We start from the raw sequence: 26,872 nt of genomic DNA on the forward strand, positions 1-26,872 counted from the left end.
CGTGATCGATGCCCCCTCCGGCGGAGCTCCGGAACAGGCCCCAAGATGGGATCTCGTGGATATAGAAAATTACAGCGGTGGAATTAGGGTTTTGGCACCGTATCTGATCGTTTGGGGGTACGTAGGTATATATAGGAGGATGAAGTACGTCGGTGGAGCAACAGGGGGCCCACAAGGGTGGAGGGCACGCCTGGGGGGTAGGCGCGCCCCCTACCTCGTGGCCTCCCTGTTGGTTGCTTGACGTAGGGTCCAAGTCTCCTGGATCATGTTCAGTGAGAAAATCACGTTCCCGAAGGTTTCATTCTGTTTGGACTCCGTTTGATATTCCTTTTCTTCGAAACCCTAAAATAGGCAAAAAAAATAGCAATTCTGGGTTGGGCCGCCAGTTAGTAGGTTAGTCCCAAAAATAATATAAAAGTGGATAATAAAGCCCAATATAGTCCAAAATAGTAGATAATATAGCATGGAGCAATCAAAAATTATAGATACGTTGGAGACGTATCAAGCATCCCAAAGCTTAATTCCTGCTTGTCCTCGAGTAGGTAAATGATAAAAACAAAATTTTTGATGTGGAATGCTACTTGGCATAATTTCAATGTAATTCTTCTTAATTGTGGCATGAATATTCAGATCCAAAAGATTCAAGACAAAAGTTCAATATTGACATAGAAATAATAATACTTCAAGCATACTAACTAAGCAATTATGTCTTCTCAAAATAACATGGCCAAAGAAAGTTATCCCTACAAAATCATATAGTCTGGCTATGCTCTATCTTCACCACACGAAGTATTTAAATCATGCACAACCCCGATGACAAGCCAAGCAATTGTTTCATACTTTTGACATTCTCAAAACTTTTTCAATCTTCACGCAATACATGAGCATGAGCCATGGTCATAGTACTATAGGTGGAATAGAATGGTGGTTGTGGAGGAGACAAAAAGGAGAAGATAGTCTCACATCAACTAGGCGTAGCAACGGGCTATGGAGATGCCCATCAATAGATATCAATGTGAGTGAGTAGGGATTGCCATGCAACGGATGCACTAGAGCTATAAGTATATGAAAGCTCAAAAAGAAACTAAGTGGGTGTGCATCCAACTCGCTTGCTCATGAAGACCTAGGGCATTTTGAGGAAGCCCGTCATTGGAATATACAAGCCAAGTTCTATAATGAAATATTCCCACTAGTATTATGAAAGTGACAACATAGGAGACTCTCTATCATGAAGATCATGGTGCTACTTTGAAGCACAAGTGTGGTAAAAGGATAGTAGCATTGTCCCTTCTGTCTTTTTCTCTCATATTTTTTTATTTGGGCCTTTTCTCTCTTTTTTATTTATTTTATGGCCTCTCTTTTTTCGTCCGGAGTCTCATCCCGACTTGTGGGGGAATCATAGTCTCCATCATCCTTTCCTCACTTGGGACAATGCTCTAATAATGATGATCATCACACTTTTATTTTCTTACAACTCAAGAATTACAACTCGATACTTAGAACAAAATATGACTCTATGTGAATGCCTCCGACGGTGTACCGAGATATGCAATGACTCATGAGTGACATGTATGAAAGAATTATGAACGGTGGCTTTGCCACAAATACAATGTCAACTACATGATCATGCAAAGCAATATGACAATGATGGAGCGTGTCATAATAAACGGAACGGTGGAAAGTTGCATGGCAATATATCTCCGAATGGCTATGGAAATGCCATGATAGGTAGGTATGGTGGCTGTTTTGAGGAAGGTATATGGTGGGTGTATGATACCGGCGAAAGGTGCGCGGTATTAGAGAGGCTAGCAATGATGGAAGGGTGAGAGTGCGTATGATCCATGGACTCAACATTAGTCATAAAGAACTCACATACTTATTGCAAAAATCTATAAGTTATCGAAGCAAAGTATTACGTGCATGCTCCTAGGGGGATAGATTGGTAGGAAAAGACCATCGCTCGTCCCCGACCGCCACTCATAAGGAAGACAATCAATAAATAAATCATGCTCCGACTTCATCACATAACGGTTCACCATACGTGCATGCTATGGGAATCACAAACTTTAACACAAGTATTTCTCAAATTCACAACTACTCGACTAGCATGACTCTAATATCACCATCTCCATATCTCAAAACAATTATCAAGCATCAAACTTCTCATAGTATTCAACACACTCATAAGAGAATTTTATGATTAATCTTGTATACCTAGCATATAAGGTGTTGATGTAGAAGCCCTCCGTGATCGATGCCCCCTCCGACGGAGCTCCGGAACAGGCCCCAAGATGGGATCTCGTGGATACATAAAGTTACGTGGTGGAATTAGGGTTTTGGCTCCGTATCTGATCGTTTGGGGATACGTAGGTATATATAGGAGGAAGAAGTATGTCGGTGGAGCAACAGGGGGGCCACGAGGGTGGAGGGCGCGCCTGGGGGGGTAGGCACGCCCCTTACCTCGTGGCCTCCCTGTTGGTTGCTTGACATAGGGTCCAAGTCTTCTGGATCATGTTCGGTGAGAAAATAACGTTCCCGAAGGTTTCATTCCGTTTGGACTCCGTTTGGTATTCCTTTTCTTCGAAACCCTAAAATAGGAAAAAAAAACAGCAATTCTGGACTGGACCTTCGGTTAGTAGGTTAGTTCCAAAAATAATATAAAAGTAGATAATAAAGCCCAATAATGTCCAAAACAGTAGATAATATAGCATGGAGCAATCAAAAAATTATAGATACGTTGGAGACGTATCAAGGTTGTCTACTAAATTTAGCAAAATTAAACTCATGAGACATATCCCCTAAACCAACGGAAACAATATCCTTATTGCAGTCTATCTTAGCATTAACAGTATTCAAGAAGGGTCTACCAAATATAATGGGACAAAAGTCATCTTGTGGGGCACCAAGAACAAGAAAATCAGCAGGATATTTAACTTTCTCACACAAGACTTCAACATCTCTAACAATCCCAATTGGAGAAATAGTACCTCTATTGGCAAGCTTAATTGTAATATCTATCTCTCCTATCTCAGCAGGTGCAATATCATGCATAATTTCTTTGTATAAGGAATGAGGTATTGCACTTGCACTAGCACCCATATCACATAAGCCATGATAGCAATGATCTCCTATTTTAACAGAAATAACAGGCATGCCTCCAACATGTCTATGTTTATTTTTAGCATCAGGTCTAGCAATTCTAGCAGCTTCATTGCAGAAGTAAATAACATGCCCATCAATATTATCGGCCAAGAGATCTTTAACCATAGCAATTTTAGGTTCAACTTTAACTTGCTCAGGGGGTTTGTGTGTCCTAATATTACTTTTGTTTACTACAGTTGAAGCTTTAGCATGATCCTTTATTCTAACAAGGAAAGGTGGCTTCTCAATGTAAGCAGCAGGAACAACAGGATCATCATAAGTGATAGTCTTTTCTTCAACTATAATAGGTGCAACTACTTTTACTTCAATGGGAGTATTATATTTAAACCACTTCTCCTTAGGGAGATCAACATGAGTAGCAAAGGATTCACAAAAAGAAGCTACTATCTCAGAGTCAAGTCCATATTTAGTGCTAAATTCGCGGAAAACATTGATATCCATAAAAGATTTAAAACAATCAAACTTAGGTGTTATACCTGACTCCTTATCTTCGTCGAGGTCCCAATCTTCAGAGTTGCGTTTAATTCTTTCCGATAAATCCCATTTGAATTCAATAGTCTTCATCATAAAAGATCCAGTACAAGAAGTATCAAGCATGGAGCGATTATTGAGAGAAAGCCGAGCATAAAATTTTTGAATAATCATTTCTCTTGAGAGCTCATGATTGGGGCATGAATATAACATTGACTTCAGCCTCCCCCAAGCTTGAGCGATGCTTTCTCCTTCGTGAGGCCAAAAATTATATATATAATTACGATCACGATGAACAAGATGCATAGGATCAAACTTCTGATGAAATTCCAATTTCAATCGCTTGTAGTCCCATGATCCCATATCATCACATAGCCTATACCATGCCAATACCTCTACCTTCAAAGATAAAGGGAAGACCTTCTTCTTGATAACATCATCGGGCATACCTGCAAGCTTAAATAATCCACAAACTTCATCCACATAGATTAAGTGTAAATTGGGATGCAATGTTCCATCTCCTGCAAAAGGATTAGCTAGCAGTTTCTCTATCATACCCGGAGGAATTTTAAAGTAAACATTTTCAGTAGGTTGATGAGCAACTCTTTCCTCTACTGGTCGGGGTGAAGATACCTTGAACAAGCCCCTCAAAGGATTATGTTCCATAGTAACAAGTGACAGTAAATTTTAGCACACTATATAAATTTTTCCTTACCAAATTCCACTTACCAAAGGCGCTTCACTCCCCGGCAACGGCGCCAGAAAAGAGTCTTGATGACCCACAAGTCTAGGGGATCTATCGTAGCCTTTTCTATAAGTAAGAGTGTCGAACCCAACGAGGAGCAGAAGGAAATGATAAGCAGTTTTCAGTAAGGTATTCTCTGCAAGCACTGAAACTATCGGTAACAGATAGTTTTGTGATAAGGTAATTTGTAACGAGTAGCAAGTAATAAAAGTAAATAAGGTGCAGCAAGATGGCCCAATCCTTTTTTTAGCAAAGGACAAGCCTAGACAAACTCTTATATGAAGGAAAGCGCTCCCGAGGACACATGGGAATTATCGTCAAGCTAGTTTTCATCATGTTCATATGATTCGCGTTCCGTACTTTGATAATTTGATATGTGGGTGGACCGGTGCTTGGGTACTGCCCTTACTTGGACAAGCATCACACTTATGATTAACCCCCATTGCAAGCATCCGCAACTACAACAGAAGTATTAAGGTAAACCTAACCATAGCATGAAACATATGGATCCAAATTAGCCCCTTACGAAGCAACGCATAAACTAGGGTTTAAGCTTCTGTCACTCTAGCAACCCATCATCTACTTATTACTTCCCAATGCCTCCCTCTAGGCCCAAACAATGGTGAAGTGTCATGTAGTCGACGTTCACATGACACCACTATAGGGATGACAACATACATCTCATCAAAATATCAAACAAATACCAAATTCACATGACTACTTATAGCAAGACTTCTCCCATGTCCTCAGGAACAAACGTAACTACTCACAAAGCATATTCATGTTCATAATCAGAGGGGTATTAATATGCATAATGGATCTGAACATATGATCTTCCACCGAATAAACCAACTAGCATCAACTACAAGGAGTAATCAACACTACTAGCAACCCACAGGTACCAATCTGAGGCTTGGATACAAAGATTGGATACAAGAGATGAACTAGGGTTTGAGATGAAATGGTGCTGGTGAAGATGTTGATGGAGATTGACCCCCTCCCGATGAGAGGATCGTTGGTGATGACGATGATGATGATTTCCCCCTCCGGAGGGAAGTTTCCCCTGCAGAACATCTCTGCCGGAGCCCTAGATTGGTTTCGCGAAGGTTCCGCCTCGTGGCGGCGGAGTTTCTTCCCGAAAGCTTGCTTATGATTTTTTTCTCGGACGAAAGACCTCATATAGCAGAAGATGGGCATTAGAGGGCCACCAAGGGGCCCATGAGGCAGGGGGCGCGCCCAGGGGGTAGGGCGCGCCCCCCACCCTCGTGGCCAGGGTGTGGGCCCCCTCTGGTGCTTTCTCCGCTCGATATTTTTTATTAATTCCAAAAATGACTTCCATGAAGTTTCAGGACTTTTGGAGCTGTGCAGAATAGGTCTCTAATATTTGCTCCTTTTCCAGCCCAGAATTCCAGCTGCCGGCATTCCCCCTCTTCATGTAAACCTTGTAAAATAAGAGAGAATAGGCATAAGTATTGTGACATAATGTGTAATAATAGTCCATAATGCAATAAATATCGATATAAAAGCATGATGCAAAATGGACGTATCAATGACCAACCATCGTTTTAACTTTGACAAGTTCAGGGTCTTTATGAGATTGACTGTCAAGAGTACGGCGAGTTATTCCGGGATTACCTGGTCGGAGTGGCAAGCATACAAAGGCAGGATAACCCAGATTTTTGGTGAATACACCTGGTGTCCAAGCCAATTATAAGGGTACAAAAAGCTCTGTTAATTAAACAGGAAGCCCCCAAATAATAATTCAATCCAGGCGCACAAGCCAGATCCGTAGGGTAGTCATAACTATGCTCAATGAGTAGGAAGCTCCCAAGTGACATATATCGAGCCATCAAGGCAGGATACCTATGTTTGAACTGCGCACCATAGCAAGTTCTCTTTGGTAACCTTTTAACTTGGGCAGAAAATCCTCAAGTCAGTTTCAACAAGGCGTATAAGCCGGAACAAAGGGTAATCATAGGTATGCTCAGTGAGCAGGAAGCCCCCATGTTATTTGTAACAAGGTGTGCAAGCCGGATCAAGAGGGTAGTCATAGCTATGCTCAGTGAGCAGGAAGCTCCCATGTTATTGGTAACAAGGCGTGCAAGTCGGATCAAGAGGGTAGTCATAGGTACGCTCAATAAGCAGGAAGCCCCCAAGTGATCACTAATATGATAAGCCAATAAGACAGGATACCCATGTTTGAACCGTGCATCATGACCGCAAGTTCTCTTTGGCAACCTTTAATTTTTCCTGAGAACTCGAACTTGCGAGAGATGGATTCTTTTGAACCGGAAATTTAAACCAGATATTGAGAGCTTCAAAGCTTTGTGGGAAACAGATTTCCCTTGAGCCAGATTTTAAACCGGAGTTCTTCATTTTGAGCCAGAAATTTTCTGACGGCCTTTAAATTTTCATCAATATAGCAGTAGTCTCTAGGGTCGGGTTATTTTTTCCTCCAATGACCCGGATTTCTTGAATTCACTGACACCGGCCAATTCTGTCGAGTCATATCATTGTAGCCCCTGAGTCTCAAGACGACTCGAAGAGTTGGCTTGAGATTCTTCATACTTGGCCGTGATATAAACCGGTTTGAGTCATTCAACAGCTTAGTGATATAATAGTCCCTTTTGCAGTAGACAACTTGTCCTGCATTGAAGAACTTTCAAGCCAGAGTAATTGATCTTTTAAAGAAAGCAACATGTAATATAAAAATATATTGGATGGATTTCACCTGATATGTCAGGCCAAAAATTATCCACTGCGGAGTTGAGGATCACCACGGTGAAGCTGAAATCAATCACGACCGAGTCGGCCACGGGAGCAGACACATGAGTCGGCCGCGGCATTATAAGCCAGTGCGGACGGGCGAGGCAATCACAGGCGCGATAAGCCGCGTTGACGGGCGAATCAACCACGTCATATGGATGTAAATTGGGCCGTAAAAACGGCGGTTTGCACATATATTCGTCGAGCATCATGGCACAGTCAGATGCTAGCGCATGATAATGGTGGCGCGAGCTATATCCATGACACGGCCATCGCTCTTGCAGTGAACAATTGTCCTGCATAAAAAATATCGCAAACCAGAGTAATTGTTCTTTAAAGAATAAAAATGTATCAAATAAAAATTGACTGGACAAATTTCACCTGATTCGTTCGGACGACAGATGATTCGTTCTGTGAACAATTTTCAGTATTTGCAATGGCGATTTAGCCCCCCTCTCTCTTGCCTTTGCACAAGGGAATGAATCTTAGCACTGTAGTTATTACGGACAAAATAATTTCTTTCTCAGAAGGCAAAATTGCGGTCGTGGCCCAGGCATGGAGGCTCTCGGTGACGTAAGGCGGCTTAACCGTGAAAGCAACACGGCGGGTCAGCTGCTCGGAGTGGCACGACAGCGGGCCTGAGTTGACCGAGCGGCTGGTTGGCTCAAGCGTATGTGATGGGAACCCAGACGAACTTCAAATCGCTGGCATCTGGCGTTGATGATGATAGCAGCAGACATACACTAAAGCATCTGTACTTTTACTCCAATTCAATGGCTCTCTGGTGGGTAGTCCTGGCCATGCGTCGGGCCGACTGAGCTTGGACTGGGCCTTAAAAAGCTCATGGCAGAAAACTGAGGCCCAGGCCCTCCCAGGCCCTACCAACGGGCCTATTTTTCAAGCCCAAGCCCGGCCCATTTGGTAAAAAAGCCCTAAAAAGCCCTTAGGGCTTAGGGCCATGGGCCGGGCCTCTTCCTTCAAATGCCAAAAATGTCAAGCCCAAGCCCATCCAGGCCCTGCTGGTGGGCTTAAAACTCAGGCCCAAGCCCGGCCCATGGGCAAGCCCATCGAGTCTAGGCCCTGAATTTTAGGGTTGGGCCTAGGTGGGCCGACAGGGCCGGGCCGGAGATGGCCAGGTCTACTGGTGGGTAACATCAAGTTTTAGATCTCACGTAGGTTGCATCTAATACTTTGTACCTAGTAGCCAAACAAATCTCTGAAACTTGTGCACCGGGAGTCTTTTCCTGTGGTATTAGCAAATGTGCACCGCTCACCGCGTATACGACATCCATCTTTCTTTTTTCCTATGAACAGGGTACTTGCTTGTCTCCTTTGACGTCCATAGCGTGTCCCTCTGTAGTCAATTCTCCACAAACTATAATATCATCTCTATCTCTCAGAAAAGGCAGAGGCATGACGCGGCGCAGTGGTGCAGCCAGCGAAGGCGGCTTACTGCGGCGGCTGCTGCAGACCCGCGGTAGTGGAGCGAGGTCCGCGGAGGCGGTTTGCGGCAGAAGCAGTCCGACCTGGTGCACGCGGACCAGGGTGCAGTCATGGCCACAACGTTGGCAGAGGGCGGCGGCTTGGCGGAGGCAAGTGGAAGCGGCGGCTCGGGGCCAGTAGTTCCAAGGCGGACGAAGGCCGCGGCTCACGGGCGGCGGCTCTCGTCACGGCAGAGGCAGGCGTTCCATGAAGGCGACCGGCGGCTCACGCGAGGGCCGCAGCTCAGACAACAGCGGCCTCGGCAATCCCGTTTGTTGAACATATGATTTGTACATGTATATTGTATAATCCGGCCTACCTTCTAGTCATTGTATAGTTAAGATTGTGGCCTACCTTGTACTCCATATATATGTGCGCTATGAACCGATTAATACATCGAGTTGCATTGCCAAAATATTCAACATGGTATTATACCTACGATCCTAACCTTAACTCCTGCCGTCGCCGCGATTCTATAGCCGCTGCCGCCGCCGCCTCGCGCTTCCGCCCGCCACCCGCGCCGCGCCGCCATCCCTCCCGCCGCGCCACTTCACCACGCGTCGCCGCCCTTCCCTCTCGGCCATGGCCTCCCCCGGTTCCACCGGTACCGCCCGCAGCCGCCGCACCAACCCCTTCGACGGTCCCGATCCCGTCGTCATCCGTGATCTCAATATTTTCGTTCGAGTTCCCGTCGTCCTCGATTAACTCACCTCCACTTACTATGCCTGGAAGACGTACTTCTCCCTTGTGTTCCGTGAGTACAATCTCCGGGATCACATCGATGGCTTCGTGGACTCCCGCTTCATGGAGGACGATGAGGAGTGGACGTCCATCGGCGCCACTCTTATCCGCTGGTTCTACACCACCATCTCGAAGGACCTCTTCCACACGGTGGTCTCCGCCGATGATGACGCTCACGCCGTTTAGACTAAGCTCAACGACCTCTTCACCGACAACACGCTCCAACGCAAGGTTTTTTTGCACGGTGAGTTTTTTGGGTGCCAGCAACTTGACTCGTCGGTCAACGACTATTGCATGCACCTTAAGAAGTTTATCGATGAGCTCCGTGACCTCGGCGAGAAAGTCTCCGACGAGCTCCTCCTCAGCACTCTCATCGCCGGCCTGAACGAAGACTTCGGCCTCCAACATCCCTCTTATCACCAACCCGACCTTCCCCAAGATCGTCGCGTAACTGGAGCTGAAGGAGAAGAGGATGCGGATGTCGAGCGCCCGGGCCACCCATACGGCTCTCACCGCCGGAACCCGCGGCGGTGCGCCGCCCATCGCTCCGGCTCCCCCGCCGCGGCCCGCCCAGGGGCCCCTCCACGTGAAGCCGCTGTCCGGGTTCCCATATCCCGCGCTGCCGCAGGCCCCTCCGCCACCCCCCGCCGAGCAGCAGCAGCGCCGGGGCGGGCGTCGCGGCCGAGGTGGCCGCAAGCAGCAGCAGCAGCCGCCAGCTGCCCATGGCGGGGCGCCGCGCCAGCCGCAGCACCCGCTCCCGCCGGCGCCCTGGCAGGCCGGCCAGAACCCCTGGACGGGGGTTGTTCACGCATACTCCATGCCCATACCACGTGCCCCCGTCCCCGGTGTTTTTGGCACCCGCCCGGCCCCTCATCAGGCTTTGTACGCGGCCCCTCGGGCGTATCCGCCGGCGCCGCTCTACGGCCCCTCGGAGGCCTATGGGCTGCCTCCGGCCGGTGGGCTCATGGCGCCGCCGCCACGGCCTCTGCCGTCAGCCCCGGCCCTCCCGCCGGCACCATGGGACTCCGTGCTGCTAGCGGCCCTCCACACCGCCCCCACGCCACATCAGTACACCGGCGATGGCGACTGGTACATGGACACCGGAGCCACGGCTCACATGGCCGCCAACCCTGGTAACCTTCTTACCACTCACTCTGTTCACACTGCTGCTCGCATTACCGTGGGCGACGGTTCTTCCATGCCCATCACTCATGTCGGCCATGCTGCTTTTCCTTCTAACTCCGTTCCATCTAACGTACTCGTTTCACCTGACATCATTAAAAATCTTGTTTCTGTTCGTTCTCTTACACGTGAAAATTCTGTCACCGTTGAATTTGACATGTTTGGCTTTTCTGTTAAGGATGCCCGTACCCGGATGGTACTCCACCAATGTGACAGCCCCGACGATCTCTATCCGGTCCACTCCTTCACATCCTCCATCGCTGCACCCATGGTGCTTTCCGCTGGAGTGGACCTTTGGCATGCTTGTCTTGGTCATCCTAACCCTGCCACCCTTCGTCATATTCTTCGCAGTTTTTCATTCACGTGTAATAAGATCGACAATCACACTTGTCATGCTTGTCGTCTCGGCAAACATACTCGTTTACCCATGTTGCTTCATATCCATTTGAATTAATTCATAGTGATGTTTGGACCTCTCCTGTTGCAAGTAACACGGGCTATCTCTATTATCTTGTTATCCTTGATGATTTTTCGCACTATGTGTGGACCTTCCCATTGCGGCGAAAGTCGGATTCTGTTGCCACTCTCACCGCATTCTACTCCTATGTCTCCACGCAGTTTGGTCGCCCCATTCATGCGTTGCAAATAGACAACGGGAAGGAGTTCGATAATCTTGCAATCCGCAACCTTCTCGCCACACACGGCATGATTTTTCGTCTCACTTGCCCGTACACTTCGCAACAAAATGGCCGCGCTGAGCACGTGCTTCGCACTCTTAATGACTGCGTTCGCACCCTCCTCTTTCACGCCAACGTGCCACCATGTTTCTGGCCTGACGCGCTCGCCACCACATCACTACTCCTCAACATCCGTCCCTGTCGCACTCGCGGGAATTTTGCTCCTCGTCATCTTTTGTTCGGCACGCCACCTTCCTACACCGAGCTTCGCATTTTCGGTTGCTTGTGCTACCCTAGCATCGCTTCCACTACTTCTCATAAGCTCGCACCACGGTTCGTGGCCTATATTTTTCTTGGCTATCCCCCCAACACCAAAGGCTACCGCTGCTATGATCCTATCTCACATCGGGTCATCACTTCCCGACACGTTTACTTTGATGAGATGGTTTTTCCGTTTCAGCAGGTACCTTCGTATGTTGCGGCCTTGCCCGCTCCTGGTGACGGCCGCTCGGGCGCCTCTCTCGGGCCGCCCCCTGGCTTTGAGGGTCCCCCCCGTGCCCCGGGTCGAGTTCCTCCCCGGACGGCTTCCTTAGGGGCTGCACCCCTCTCGGCGCCTGCGACGCCCCTTGCACCACCATCGGCGCGGGCCTCCTCGGCGCCCCCCGCGCCCTCGTCGGCGGCCTCGCCCGCGGTGAACTTCCCCGCGCCCTCGCCGGCGGCCTCACTGGCGGCGGGCTCTTCTTCGTCCTCGCCCGTCGCCCCGGACTCGCTACCCCGCCCGATGACTCGCTCTCGGGCCGGTACCTTCCGCCCGAGTACGCGGTACACCAGCGATGAGTATCTTCTCGCCGCTTCCGTCTCCGAGCCGTCCCCTCTCCCATCGTCAGCTCGAGCCGCCCTTCGGGACCCTCATTGGCTCGCTGTGATGCAGGAAGAGTTCGATGCGCTCCAACGGAACCGCACCTGGCAGCTTGTCCCTCGGCCATCTCGTGCCAACATCATCACGGGCAAGTGGGTCTTTCGGCATAAGACTCGTCCCGACGGGACTCTCGAGCGCTACAAAGCTCGCTGGGTGGTTCGAGGCTTTCGGCAACGTGCGGGCGTGGACTTCACCGACACTTTTGCTCCGGTTGTTAAACCGGGCACGATCCGCACCGTGCTTCAGTTGGCCGTCTCCCGAGCTTGGCCCGTGCATCAGTTGGACGTCTCCAACGCCTTCTTGCACGGCCACCTCGCCGAGCAGGTGTTCTGTGAGCAGCCCATCGGCTTCGTCGACGCCACACATCCGGATCATGTGTGCTTGCTCTCCCGTTCTCTTTATGGGTTGAAGCAAGCGCCTCGGGCCTGGTACCAGCGCATCGCTGCCTTCCTGAAGACGCTCGGATTTACATCGACCCGCTCCGACGCGTCCCTCTTGTGTACCATCACGGGGTTGACACGGCCTACTTGTTGCTCTACGTCAATGACATCATCCTGACGGCTTCCACTGTCGCGCTTCTCCAGCGGCTTACTACTCGTCTTCGCGATGAGTTTGCCCTGAAGGACTTGGGGCCCCTCCACTACTTCCTCGGCATTAAGGTGGTTCGACGGCCAGATGGGTTCTTTCTGCACCAGCAGCGTTACGCCCATGAGCTTCTCGATCGTGCCGGCATGCTTAACTGCAAACCTGCTCCCACGCCTGTTGACACCAAGGCCAAGGTTTCAGCTCTGGAGGGCTCTCTCGCATCCGACGCGGCCTTCTATCGCTCCATTGTGGGTGCCTTGCAGTACCTCACTCTGACGCGCCCCGACTTGCAGTATGCCGTTCAGCAGGTCTGTCTTCACATGCATGCTCCGCGTGACTCTCACTGGACCTTGGTGAAGCGTATCCTTCGTTACATACGCGGCACTATGTCCATGGGACTTACACTGACGGCCTCCGCCTCTACCGACCTCGTCGCCTACTCTGATGCGGACTGGGTTGGCTGCCCGGACACACTGCGCTCCACTTCGGGGTACTGTGTCTATCTTGGGCCGTCTCTGATCTCTTGGTCTTCCAAGCGACAGCCCACAGTCTCTCGCTCGAGTGCCGAGGCAGAGTATCGGGCAGTGGCTAACGCCGTTGCCGAATGCTCTTGGCTTCGTCAGCTGCTCCAGGAGTTGCTTTGTAATGTTCACAAGGCCACACTCGTCTACTGCGACAACGTCTCCGCCGTGTACCTCTCTGCCAACCCGGTCCATCATCGACGAACGAAGCACATTGAGCTCGACATACACTTTGTTCGTGAGTAGGTGGCCCTTGGGCGCATCCGGGTCCTCCATGTCCCGACGGCGCAACAGTTTGCCGATGTTATGACAAAAAGACTGCCTACTTCTGTTTTCGAGGAGTTCAGGTCCAGTCTTTGCGTCTCCGGCGACGCTTCGACTGCGGGGGGTGTTGAATATATGGTTTGTGCATGTATATTGTATAGTCCAGCCCACCTCCTAGTCATTGTATAGTTGAGGTTGTGGCCCACCTTGTACTCCATATATACGTGCGCTATGCACCTATCAATACATCGAGTTGCATTGCCAAAATATTCGTTTCCAATACCGTTTAGTTAGTTTTTGCTAGCTTGATGGTTCATTTTCCTCAAACAAAAAGCTTTTTTGAACTATCATATCATAAGTGAATTTTAAATGGGATTAAACGGGACCGGTTGACATCCTTAGGCCTTGAGTAGATCTCACGTAGAGTAGAAAAAATACAAAGTGTACAGGACTGGTACCCCAGTACTTAGCGAGTAATAGCGCCTGATTTCCTCGAGGCTCGAGCCTGTAACCCAGCGGCAGAAACTTTGCCGAACTCGGCGGATCGGACCGCAGAAATTTTTGTAGGTCTCGACGGAAATTACTATTTGACAGCTTGCCGGACTCGGCGTACAAACGAAGTCAATCTCCCATTGGTTTCGACATATCGTGTCGCGTTGCCGGCGGCACATAAAACGTCAAACCCTAATTATTCGTCATGTAGATGAAGTAGATCCTTTTAAACCGGCTATTCTTCGTCCGAAAAAATTGTGAACTTTTCGATCCCTTGAATAAATCCTTTCAAAAACTCAATACCATCGTGCGCAGCCCCATGGTGGACGCCAAATATCGTGGATTTGTCATGCCATATGTCCTAGTGTGAGGAGTTGTCGTGAGGCCAACGCAACTAGGTAGTAGCCTCAACGGGGTTGATCGGAATTGAGAGACGCGAGGCGGGTTAACACACAAGACAAGGGTTTAGACAGCTTCGGACATCAGGAAACATCATCTGTTAATAGCCCTACATGTTGTCTGTGGCTAGGTCTCATTATGCTCATGAGGGAGTTGTTGTATAAGCCGGCTCCCCTTTTGTTGTATCTAGCCTTCGAGATTACTTCCCCCCTCTTGGGGTGCCCTGCCCCACCTTATATAAGTTGGAGGGACGGGTTACATGTAGAGTCCTACCTGAATTATAACTAATTTATCTTTTAATACAAACCGGATACAAGTCCGGGTCTGATGCCTTGTAAGAAAAATATTCTTCATGCCTTTCCTCTTAAGCCGGCCCACCATCATATTAACCGGCTTACTGGACCTTGTGTCTTGTCGTCCGTTCGACCCACTCGTCAGGTCACCAGTGAATTGCAATGTTTAGGCGGGTTGCCCGTAAACTACCAGGTCCGGGCGGGTCGTCAGTGAATCGTCAAGCTCCAATCAGGATATACATCCAGCGGGTTACACCGTGGGGTATATCCTCGACAGTACGACTGCAAGTTAAGACCTTAAGCCCTGTTCTATTTTCCTAATATTGTTTCCTCACCAAACTATGTTATTCGGTCTGGGAAACTAGAACTCTTTACGAGACAGAAGCTTGCAAGAATTATCTCTCAATTAGTTATCCCTCACGTAGGTTCGATACCCAGGGTCAGGATCCTGTGGGGAAAAAGGCAGGTACTATCTTGATGACTATATTTTAAGCACTTTTTTGTGGGGTATATTTTAAGCATTTTTAGAGCTTATTTGTTGCAAGTTCTTTTCATATATTATGTTCCATTGAATCAAATAGTTGTCCATTATGCATTATTATCGGATTTTGCACTTTTTATTGTGAGCATTGCACATTTATGTTTTTATTGGTATTCTTTGTTTTCTTGTGTCTACATATGTTTTGGAGCAACCTAGGACCAAGCACGGACAAAAGCATAAATTCGTGAGTGCCATGTTATGAAAAAAGTCATTTTACTTTATAAAGCTGCCATGCATGTATGGAAAAATATTTTTTCCTTTATTTTCATTCTTTTCCATGGACCAACTACAAAAGGTGAATAAAATGCCATCTCTTAATAAACAAAAAATGTTTCTCTTCTAATAAACAAAAACGGTCATGTCTTAATAATAAACTACCATCAATTCTAGTAAACAAAAAACATCATCTCTTAATAAACAAAAATGCCGTCTACTTAGAATAAAAGGCCATCTCTTTGTAATAAAAAATGTCATCTCTTAATAATAAAAAATGCATTTCTTAATAATAATAAAAATGCCATCTACAAAAACAATTGACTTGTTAGAAAAATGTATTTAAATTGCCATGTAACATATTCCACAAATTATTAAAACTACCATGACAAAAAAGTTATAAAAAATGTTATGTAGGAGAAAAAAAGGGCTTGGGTGCCATGTAACATATTTTACAAAATTATTAAAACCGCCATGGAAAATTTTCTAGAAAAGTGCCATGTAGCCAAAAGAAGGACCGCCTAGGATTCAAACTCAGGTCTACCATGTGCAAGCTGACACTACTGGCCAGTGCAGTGCACAAGACTGATTTGAAAAGTAAAAGCTTTGCTGGATTTTATCGTATATGGACTAGGTTTTTTTTCGAGAGTAAAGCAAAATATTTACAAGAAGATAGACACGGATGACCAATATGATCATCCGGCTAGAAACATCCACACCACACATACAAGTTCTAGCCTACTTTCTCACCAAAGGTTCTAGACGCGCAACTTCCCCCGTCTGCCAATCATTTAGCTCATCCATAATCTGGCCAACCAAGAGATGTGGTGTCCTCTGCTATCCCATGCATTCAAAAACTCATGTATTCCGTTGTTTTTATATATAGACCAAGCTATGACTATGATCAACGTGTCAAAACATCTCCTCTGTTTTGTTGGGATTGATTCCTAGCCTCCAACCACCATGCGGTAAAGGTGGCACTTTGAATCGGATGGGGTGTTCCGACTCCAACTCTGGTGAAACATAAGTGTCACACTTTTTTAGCATACCCACAACGCATCAATGTGTGATCCACAGTGTCTTTCTCTTGAAGACAGAGATAGCAAACACTCGTATCGTTCTGCAGTCCATGCATCGCATGTCTATCGGATGTCCACAACATATATTGGGCCGCCACCCAAGCGAAGATTTTGCATTTGAGTATAGCTCCACTTCTCCATATGCATTCGTACATTGGAGATCTCTTGAGCCAGAGGCATAGCCTCTTATACACCGATCGGGCCATGCACATTCCTGACGCAGCACAAGGCCAGGCGAATGCATCTAGTAGATCCTTGCACGAACTAGTTCAAAATCTGATGTGACATCGGCCCTGCTCTGAGATCTGTGCAACGGTGAGGAGGGCGTTCGTTGGGAGTTGTTAAAAAACTGACGGACGTCAGATAATGTTTTCGAGAAAAAACTGGAGCTCCTGCAAAAAAAAAAAAACTGGAGCATAAAGGAAAAAAGTCAATGACCGCACGCAAAGAAGCACTTTGAGATTTGGAAACCAGATCACCAAATCAACACTTTGTGCCTTGCTTGCGTGCCAGGCGATGGCCGAGAGCGCCGCCGCTGCCGGGCAGTCATCCTCGGCGAGGAAGTCTGGGGTGCCGCTGTTCGTGATGATGCCGCTGGACACGGTCAAGACATGCTGCGGGAGCGGTCTGAACCACCGGAAGACCATGGCGCGGGATCTGGCGGCTCTCAAGAGCTCGGGCGTGGAGGGAATCATGGTGGACGTGTGGTGGGGCGTCGTGGAGGGCGAGGAGCCGGGGCTGTACAACTTCGAAGGGTACATGAAGCTCGTCGAGATGGCGCGCGATGCCAGGCTCAAGGTCCAGGCCGTCATGTCCTTCCACCAGTGCGGCGGCAACGTCGGCGACACCGTCAAGTGAGGCTATTTCGTCCGATCCCCTTCTTTCTTACTTTGCGGCGTTTGTGACATTTGGGTGCTCGTCTTCGTGGGTGATGGCAGCATCCCGCTGCCGCGGTGGGTGGTGGAGGAGATGGACAAAGACCAGGACCTCGCCTACACTGACCAATGCGAACGCCGCAGCTACGAGTACGTGTCGTTCGGCTGCGACGACATGCCCGTCCTCGACGGACGCACGCCCATCCAGTGCTACACCGACTTCATGTCCGCCTTCCACGACCACTTCGCCGCCTTCCTCGGCAACACCATCGTCGTAAGTCCCACGCACTTGATTATATTTCTCTGTTTTCTCTGTCGCCATTGTGCTGGTGCCAATTTGCCTTGTGCCGGCGTGCAGGAAGTTCAAGTCGGCATGGGCCCTGCGGGCGAGCTACGGTACCCGTCGTACCCGGAGAGCGAGGGGACCTGGGAATTCCCCGGCATCGGCGCCTTCCAATGCTACGACAAGGTACTCCAGCTCCGGTTGAATTCAAGTGGTGAGCCTGCCTGTATCTCGAAAGTTTCTTGACATTTTGGCTCTGTTTTTCCTCGTGCAGTATTTGCTGAACAGCCTGAAGATGGCAGCGGAGGCGGCGGGCAATCCGGACTGGGACTTGGGCGGGCCGACGGACGCCGGCGGCTACAACAGCCGGCCGGACGACACGGACTTCTTCCGCCAGGACGGCGGTGGCTGGGACTCCGAGTACGGCCAGTTCTTCATGTCCTGGTACTCGCGGATGCTCCTGGAGCACGGCGACCGCGTTCTGTCCGGCGCGGCGTCCGTGTTCGGCCACGAGCCCGGCGTCCATCTATCGGTCAAGGTCGCCGGCATCCACTGGCACTACGACACAGAGTCGCACGCGCCGGAGCTCACGGCCGGGTACTACAACACGCGGCGCCGCGACGGGTACCTCCCGATCGCGCGCATGCTGGGCCGCCACGGCGCCGTGCTCAACTTCACCTGCGTGGAGATGCGCGACCACGAACAGCCACAGGACGCGCGGTGCATGCCGGAGGGCCTGGTGCGGCGTGTGGCCTCAGCCGCCCGCGAGGCTGGCGTCGGCCTGGCCGGTGAGAACGCGCTGCCCCGGTACGACGATGCGGCGCACGACCAGGTGGTGGCCACGGCTCAGGAGGAGCGGATGGTGGCGTTCACGTACCTCCGCATGGGCCCCGACCTGTTCCAGCCCGACAACTGGCGCCGCTTCGCCTTATTCGTGACACGGATGAGCCAAGCGAGGTAGTCCTCCTCGGTCGCTGCGTTCCGGTAGGCTCACGCTCGGCGTCCACTGCAACGATGTTGCATTTCCTTTTTTCTTGAGTGGGGTGTAGAGTATCTGCTCCCGAGCGCACATGCTCTTTGATTAACAGTAAAAATCAAAACAAATAGTAAAAAAATCAAAAAAAATCATTTTTTGATAAATTTTGATAATTGTTTTGCGTGCTTGCAATAGTTCATATAAAGAGACATTTGTGGAAATCGTGACAAAAAAAACAAATCAATGCTCCAAAAATGATGTTTCTGAAAGCCTTAAGGAATACTGATTTTATTTTTTATCGTGACTTCCACGAATGTCATTTCGTGATGAAATTTGTCATACATATACAAATATTTGTCAAATTTATCACACAAAGATTTCAGAACGTTTTCAATTTTAGTTTATTTTATTTTTTGATTTTATTGTTTATCCCGAGCTCATTTGACCTCGGGAGCGGAAGAGTACTTTCGCCATTTCATTCTCTATCTTCTCTTCTCACACCTCTGTGCAAAATTTTGATGATATGACACCCACTATAGTCTAGTAGTACGACATGGTACACACTATAGCTTGCCTAGTTTTACGACATGATCGTCTTTGCGCCCCATGATCAGCCGAGTTCTTGTGGCGGTCAAGATGCAGGTGGATAGGCACATGTCTCGTCTCTCTAGGGGTATAGCATCAGTTGCCACATTGCACAATTGTCTTCTCTCTATGCCAAAGATGAGCGATGCACGTGAGCGGTGCAAAGGAAGGAAGTGTACTATAACACGACCCCATGGGCAACCTTCAGATGGCCATCCACCGCGTCATCCCACGCACTCCGTCATGCCCTCGTTGAGGCCTACGGCGACCTCATGCCCACCGCCTCTTTGCAGCATCCAAGTGCCCCCACCCCCAACCTAGCCGCTCCCCGACGACTAACGTAGTCCAGGCCCTATCGCACAACACGAGGCTCCGTCCCAGGTGTCAGCCAAGAGCAGGAGAGGTGTCGGCCAGAAGAAATTGGCCCCTTGCCGCCATCACTGGAGCCTGCCCGAGCTTCGTCGACGATTCCTCTGGTAGCGGCGGGACAGGGAAGAGAAGGAGAGGGTGTGGCGGCGTAGGAAGGGTTTCATCGCGCGTGACTCTAGAGAAGGGCGACACAGAGATGTTTTTTTCATCCTCCGCAACTTCACCCCTTAAAGGATAGTTATTTGTTCTATTATGGTGGGCCTGAAGGTTGTCATGGTTGATAACTAACAAATGCAAAGTCGACGTCGAGGCCCGATAAAGCTTCGGTCCGGTCAAACACGACGGCGACAAAATCAACTAGAACCTCCTCCTCCCAAGCGCCGCTGGCCACTCCGGCCACGGCGGCCACTAGCCCCAGTCGTCGCCCGCGCTGGGCCACGGCTCCACTCCGCGGCATGGGTCCGCTGCGTTCGCTGCGCTCCTCTGCCAGCGATAGCCCCAAGGAGCCCACCCCTAGATCCAGCGGCTCGGTGGTGGCACCGGATCTGCGCCGGCTTTGCCTCGACACCCCTCAAGATCCAGCGTCCATACCCCGGCTTCTTCTCCGAGGCGAAGGATCTGGCTGCCCCCCGTCCCCTCGAGACGGCGTCCATCCGCCTTGCTTCTTCCGGACCGGCTGCGGCTTAAATCGATTGTAGTTGGGCCTTCATTAGACATCAATGCTCCCTCCCAGGATTTGGGCGAGGGATGGACGACGGTCTCATCCCGGAAAAGCCGGCGAGCAAGCCAGGATCTGCAGGGCAATAGAGAGCGGCGGTCAGGCCCTCGCTCGGACCGGCGCCACGCCTTGAATGCGGATCACGGCCGCGCTGCCTTCTTAAGTCGCTTCAAGGGGAAATGCTTCCGTTGCCTCAGTAAGTTCCATCGTCGAAAAGACTGTTGTGATGCCCTCTGCTGCATCATCTGCGAGCGCCAGACCACTTTGGCAGGGAGTGCCCGCAAAACCCGAAGAACGGCGCCGACAGGCGAGCAGTTGATAGGCTAGGCCCCCTTCATCATAGAGAGCCAGTGCACCAGCGCATCCGCTTCCCCTCGACGCCCACTGCTTCGCCTCCGCCCCCACCGCCCATGGAGCGCCGGATCCACCCCCACGTCGACCCGTCGCGCCGGCCAAGGAACAGCTGCAAGGTGGTGGTCTCTACCCCGGCCCTGGAGCAGCATGTGGCTCTGCTGCGCCGTCAGGCGGTCACGCTCACTGCCGCGGGGCAAGCCTCTGTGCGGTCGACGAGCGCCATGGCGGTGGGCCGCCAGCTGGAGGCACAGTTGCGCATCCCGCCGCACCAGCTGAGGATCACATGCCACCACCCGGAGGATTTCTTCATCGTCTTCGACCTGCCTCTGCACCGCGACGACGTCATCAAGCGCGGCTCCCTCACCGTCGACGGCATCAAGTTCCACATCAGGCCCTGGCACAAGAACGACCACGCCGTCATCCAAAAGTTCCTCCTCCACGTCCGCGTCGTCATCGAGGACATGCCGCAGCACTTCTGGTCGGCTGAAGGGGCCGAGGAGGTGCTTGGCTGCTAGGTCGACCGCCTCGACACCCGGACCCTGGAGCGCGGCCACACCAAGACCTTCGCCTGCTGGGTCTGGGTGTGGGACACCGCCCAGATCCCGACGAAGCACACATTCTGGGTGCTTGACCGTGGGGCTGGCCATGTGGAGCAGATGCATGGCTACTCCCCGCCGGACCGCATCGTTGCCCCGCCACTTGACGCTCCGCGCCACGACCTCCTCATCCACATCGACCTGGTGGAGGACTGGACTCCGTATGAGCCGCACTCGCCCTTGTCGGGACAGAGCGGCATTCCCTCCTCCGACACCGACGACGAGGACAGGCCCATGCCCAGGCTCTACCCTGCCACTTGGTCCAAGGGCGTCGAGGACGGCCAGCGCGAGCCCAAGCTGCGTCGGCAGGTGGCCGTGGTGGCTGACACGGGATGCTGAGGCCTTCTTCGAGGCGACCGGCGTGATGAAGACGACGAAGACCAGGGCGGGCGCAGGTCCTGGAAGGACACCTTGCTCGGCAGAGGCCTGATAACCCACAAGTATAGGGGATCGCAACAGTTTTCGAGGGTAGAGTATTCAACCCAAATTTATTGATTCGACACAAGGGGAGCCAAAGAATATTCTCAAGTATTAGCATCTGAGTTGTCAATTCAACCACACCTGGAAACTTAATATCTGCAGCAAGGTATTTAGTAGCAAAGTAATATGATAGTAGTGGTAATGGTAGCAAAAGGTAATGATAACAAAAGTAATGTTTTTGGTATTTTGTAGTTATGATAACAATAGCAACGGAAAAGTAAATAAGCGAAGAACAATATATGGAAAGCTCGTAGGCAATGGATCGGTGATAGCGAATTATGTCGGATGTGGTTCATCATGTAACAGTCATAACCTAGGGTGACACAGAACTAGCTCCAATTCATCAATGTAATGTAGGCATGTATTCCGAATATAGTCATACGTGCTTATGGAAAAGAACTTGCATGACATCTTTTGTCCTACCCTCCCGTGGCAGCGGGGTCCTAGAGGAAACTAAGGGATATTAAGGCCTCCTTTTAATAGAGTACCGGACCAAAGCATTAACACATAGTGAATACATGAACTCCTCAAACTACGGCCATCACCGGGAGTGGTCCCGATTATTGTCACTTCGGGTTTGCCGGATCATAACACATAGTAGGTGACTATAGACTTGCAAGATAGGATCAAGAACTCACATATATTCATGAAAACATAATAGGTTCGGATCTGAAATCATGGCACTTGGGCCCTAGTGACAAGCATTAAGCATAGCAAAGTCATAGCAACATCAATCTCAGAACATAGTGGATACTAGGGATCAAACCCTAACGGACTCCAGATCAGCCCTCCCGAGAGGTTTTAGGGCTTGTCGGCGGCTCCGTATCGTAAAACGCGATGAATCCTTCTCCTTCATGTTTTTCTCCCCGAAAGTGAATATATAGAGTTGGAGTTGAGGTCGGAGGAGCTCCAGGGGGCCCACGAGGTAGGGGGCGCGCCCCCACCCTCATGGCTAGGGTGTGGGCCCCCTGGCCTTGATCTTTTGCCAGTATTTTTTATTATTTTCAAAAATACGCTCCGTGGAGTTTCAGGTCATTCCAAGAACTTTTGTTTCTGCACATAAATAACACCATGGCAATTCTGTTGAAAATAGCGTCAGTCCGGGTTAGTTCCATTCAAATCATGCAAGTTAGAGTCCAAAACAAGGGCAAAAGTGTTTGGAAAAGTAGATACGACGGAGACGTATCAACTCCCCAAAGCTTAAACCTTTGCTTGTCCTCAAGCAATTCAGTTGCCAAACTGTAAGTGATAAAGAAAAACTTCTACAAACTCTGTTTGCTCTTGTTGTTGTAAATATGTAAAGCCAGCATTCAAGTTTTCAGCAAATATTATAAACTAACCATGTTCACAATAACACTTAGGTCTCATGTTTACTCATATCAATGGCATAATCAACTAGCGAGCAATAATAATAAATCTCGGATGACAACACTTTCTCAAAACAATCATAATATGATATAATAAGATGGTATCTCGCTAGCCCTTTCTGAGACCGCAAAACATAAATGCAAAGCACCTTTAAAGATCAAGGACTGACTAGACATTGTAATTCATGGTAAAAGAGATCTAGTCAAGTCATACTCAATGTAAACTAACAGTAATGAATGCAAATGACAGCGGTGCTCTCCAACTGGTGCTTTTTAATAAGAGGAAGATGACTCAACATAAAAGTAAATAGATAGGCCCTTCGCAGAGGGAAGTAGGGATTTGTAGAGGTGCTAGAGCTCGGTTTTGAATAGAGATGAATAATATTTTGAGCGGTATATTTTCATTGTCAACATAACAACCAAGAGATGGCGATATCTTCCATGCTACACACATTATAGGCGGTTCCCAAACAGAACGGTAAAGTTTATACTCCCCCTCCACCAACAAGCATCAATCCATGGCTTGCTCGAAACAACGAGTGACTCCAACTAACAAGAGTCCCACGAGGAGTTTTGTTTGCAATTATTTTGATTTGATTTGCATAAAACATGGGACTGGGCATCCCGGTGACCGACCACTTTCTCATGAGTGAGGAGCGGAGTCCACTCCTCTTGAGAATAACCCGCCTAACATGGAAGATACAGACAACCCTAGTTGATACATGAGCTATTCGAGCATACAAAACAGAATGTTTATTTGAAGGTTTAGAGTTTGGCACATACAAATTTACTTGGAACGGCAGGTAGATACCGTATATAGGTAGGTATGATGGACTCATATGGAATAACTTTGGGGTTTATGGAGTTGGATGCACAAGCAGTATTCCCGCTTAGTACAGGTGAAGGCTAGAAAAAGACTGGGAAGCGACCAGCTAGAGAGCGACAATAGTCATGAACATGCATTAAAATTAATCAACACCGAATGCAAGCATGAGTAGGATATAATGCACCATGAACATAAATATCATAGAGGCTATGTTGATTTTGTTTCAACTACATGCGTGAACATGTGCCAAGTCAAGCCACTCGAATTGTTCAAAAGAGGATACCACCATATCATACCACATCACAACCATTTTAATAGCATGTTGGCACGCAAGGTAAACCATTATAAGCTCAGCTAATTAAGCATGGCACAAGAAACTATGATCTCTAGTTGTCATTGCAAACATGTTTATTCATAATAGGCTGAATCAGGAACGATGAACTAATCATATTTATAAAAACAAGAGAGGTCGAGTTCATACCAGCTTTTATCATCTCAATCAGTCCATCATATATCGTCATAATTGCCTTTCACTTGCACGACCGAACGATGTGGATAATAATAATAGTGCACGTGCATTGGACTAAGCTGAAATATGCAAGCATTCAATAAACAGGAGAAGACAAGGCAACATGGGCTCTTTTGTCAGATCAACAATAATGCATATAAGAGCCACTTCAACAATTTAATCATGATCTCTCCTATCGACCCCCAAAGAAAAGAAAATAAATAAAACTATTTACACGGAAAAGCTCCCAACAAGCAAAAAGAAGAACATGAAATCTTTTTGGGTTTTATTTTTAATTACTACTACAAGCATAGAAATTAAACTAACTAAAAGCTACAACTAATTTTTTTGTTTTTCTTAAGGTTTATCAAACACACAAGAAGAAAGCATAAAAAGGAAATAAACTAGCATGGATATTACAATGAAAAAGTATGAGCACCGACATCTAGCAATGAATGTGTGAACATGAATGTAATGTCGGTGAGAAATACGTACTCCCCAAAGATTAGGCTTTTGGCCTAAGTTGGTCTAATGCCACGGATGGCCTGGCGGATATCCAAAGTTGTAGTTGGGGTCGTACTGAGATGCAGCAGTCATTGCATCATGGGATGCAGCTTGGAGGCGAGCTATCTCAGCTCTCCTCTTATACTCTTCCGCCTCCTCTCTGGTTATAAAATATCTTCCTTTTGCCTGAAAGTCAAAGAAAGTAGAAGCAGGGAGAGCGACGTGATAGGTGCGTCGTCTGTCAAAGATTAGTCGGTACTGGAGGAACTGATCATTCCTCTCAACAAACTGATGACGAACCATAGCCTCATAATCCAAATAAGTAGGAGGCAACTCAATATCATCCTCACGTATGGTTATACCAAGAAAATTAGCTATGCGGGTTGCATAAATTCCACCGAAGAAATATTCATTAAGTCTATCAAGATGCAACCTACGTGCAACAATGGCTCCCAAATTATAAGATGTATCTCCTAACACAGCACTCCTAAGAATACTGAGGTCAGGGACACACATGTGACATGCTTCATCTTTACCGTTAATGCATCTACCTATGAAGAGAGCAAAATAATGTATAGCGGGAAAGTGAATGCTCCCTAGTGTAACGCCCACGATGCGGCTATATCTCCCACGTGTCGAAGCACGACTTAGAGGCATAACCGCATTGTAAGCAATGCCGCGAGAGGGGTAATCTTTACACATCCCATGTACTGAATAAGGAAAGAGATACATCGCTGGCTTACAATCGCCACTTCACACAATACATGAATATAGCAATACATCATCCAGATACAATCAAGGTCCGACTACGGAACCAAAATAAAAGAAGACTACCCCTAATGCTATAGATCCCCGATCGTCCCAACTGGGCTCCACTACTGATCAACTGAAACGAAACAACACAATGAACAAGATCTTCATAGAGCTCCTCCCTGAGCTCGGTTGTGTCACTTGCACGGTATCATCGGCACCTGCAAGATGGTTTTGGAAGTATCTGTGAGTCACGGGGACTCAGCAATCTCACACCCTCGCGATCAAGACTATTTAAGCTTATAGGTAGGGAAAAGGTATGAGGTGGAGCTACAACAAGCACTAGCATATATGGTGGCTAACATACGCAAAAGAGAGCGAGAAGAGAAGGCAAAGGCACGGTCGAGAAACTATGATCAAGAAGTGATCCTAGAACAACCTACGTCAAGCATAACTCCAACACCGTGTTCACTTCCCGAACTCCGCCGGAAAGAGACCATCACGGCTACACACGCGGTTGATGCATTTTACTTAAGTTAAGCTTCAGGTTTTCTACAACCGGACATTAATAAATTCCCATCTGTCCATAACCGCGGGCACGGCTTTCGAAAGTTCAAATCCCTGCAGGGGTGTCCCAACTTAGCCCATCACAAGCTCTCACGGTCAACGAAGGATATTCCTTCTCCCAAGACAACCCGATCAGACTCGGAATCCCGGTTACAAGACATCTCGACAATGGTAAAACTAAACCAGCAAAGCCACCTGAATGTGCCGACAAATCCCGATAGGAGCTGCACATATCTCGTTCTCAGGGCACACTCAGATGAGACATCCTACGAGTAAAACCAACCCTCAAGTTGCCCCGAGGTGGCCCCGCAGTCTACTCGGTTCGGACCAACACTCAGAGGAGCACTGGCCCGGGGGGGTTTAAAATAAAGATGACCCTTAGGTTGGCCGACCCAAGGGAAAAAAGGCTAGGTGGCAAATGGTAAAACCAAGGTTGGGCCTTACTGGAGGAGTTTTATTCAAGGCGAACTGTCAAGGGGTTCCCATTATAACCCAACCGTGTAAGGAACGCAAAATCAAGGAACATAACACCGGTATGATGGAAACTAGGGCGGCAAGAGTGGAACAAAACTCCAGGCATAA

The 26,872-nt window shown here is 48.7% G+C and overlaps 1 protein-coding gene across 1 annotated transcript; it reads left to right on the top strand.

The window, feature by feature from the left end:
• The first annotated feature begins 17,003 nt into the window (after positions 1 to 17,003).
• Positions 17,004 to 18,932, top strand: LOC125506355 (beta-amylase 1, chloroplastic). The gene is made up of 4 exons (XM_048671189.2): positions 17,004 to 17,386; positions 17,471 to 17,681; positions 17,766 to 17,876; positions 17,965 to 18,932. Exons 1-4 carry the CDS (start codon positions 17,049 to 17,051, stop codon positions 18,649 to 18,651), a joined length of 1,347 nt encoding a protein of 448 aa, XP_048527146.1. The 5' UTR covers positions 17,004 to 17,048; the 3' UTR covers positions 18,652 to 18,932.
• Positions 18,933 to 26,872: the final 7,940 nt, after the last annotated feature.

The sequence above is a fragment of the Triticum urartu genome, chromosome 1A (assembly GCF_056163025.1).
Source record: "Triticum urartu cultivar PI428250 chromosome 1A, HENAU_Tu73, whole genome shotgun sequence".
In the NCBI taxonomy this organism is placed as follows: domain Eukaryota; kingdom Viridiplantae; phylum Streptophyta; class Magnoliopsida; order Poales; family Poaceae; genus Triticum; species Triticum urartu.

What these genes read in the sequence shown, in the direction of transcription:
- LOC125506355 (XM_048671189.2), top strand. Translation starts at nt 17,049, where the DNA reads ATGGCCGAGAGCGCCGCCGCTGCCGGGCAGTCATCCTCGGCGAGGAAG. An exon ending in AACGTCGGCGACACCGTCAA is followed by an intron (nt 17,387 to 17,470) that starts GTGAGGCTATTT and finishes GGGTGATGGCAG; the next exon opens with CATCCCGCTGCCGCGGTGGG. An exon ending in CCTTCCAATGCTACGACAAG is followed by an intron (nt 17,877 to 17,964) that starts GTACTCCAGCTC and finishes TTCCTCGTGCAG; the next exon opens with TATTTGCTGAACAGCCTGAA.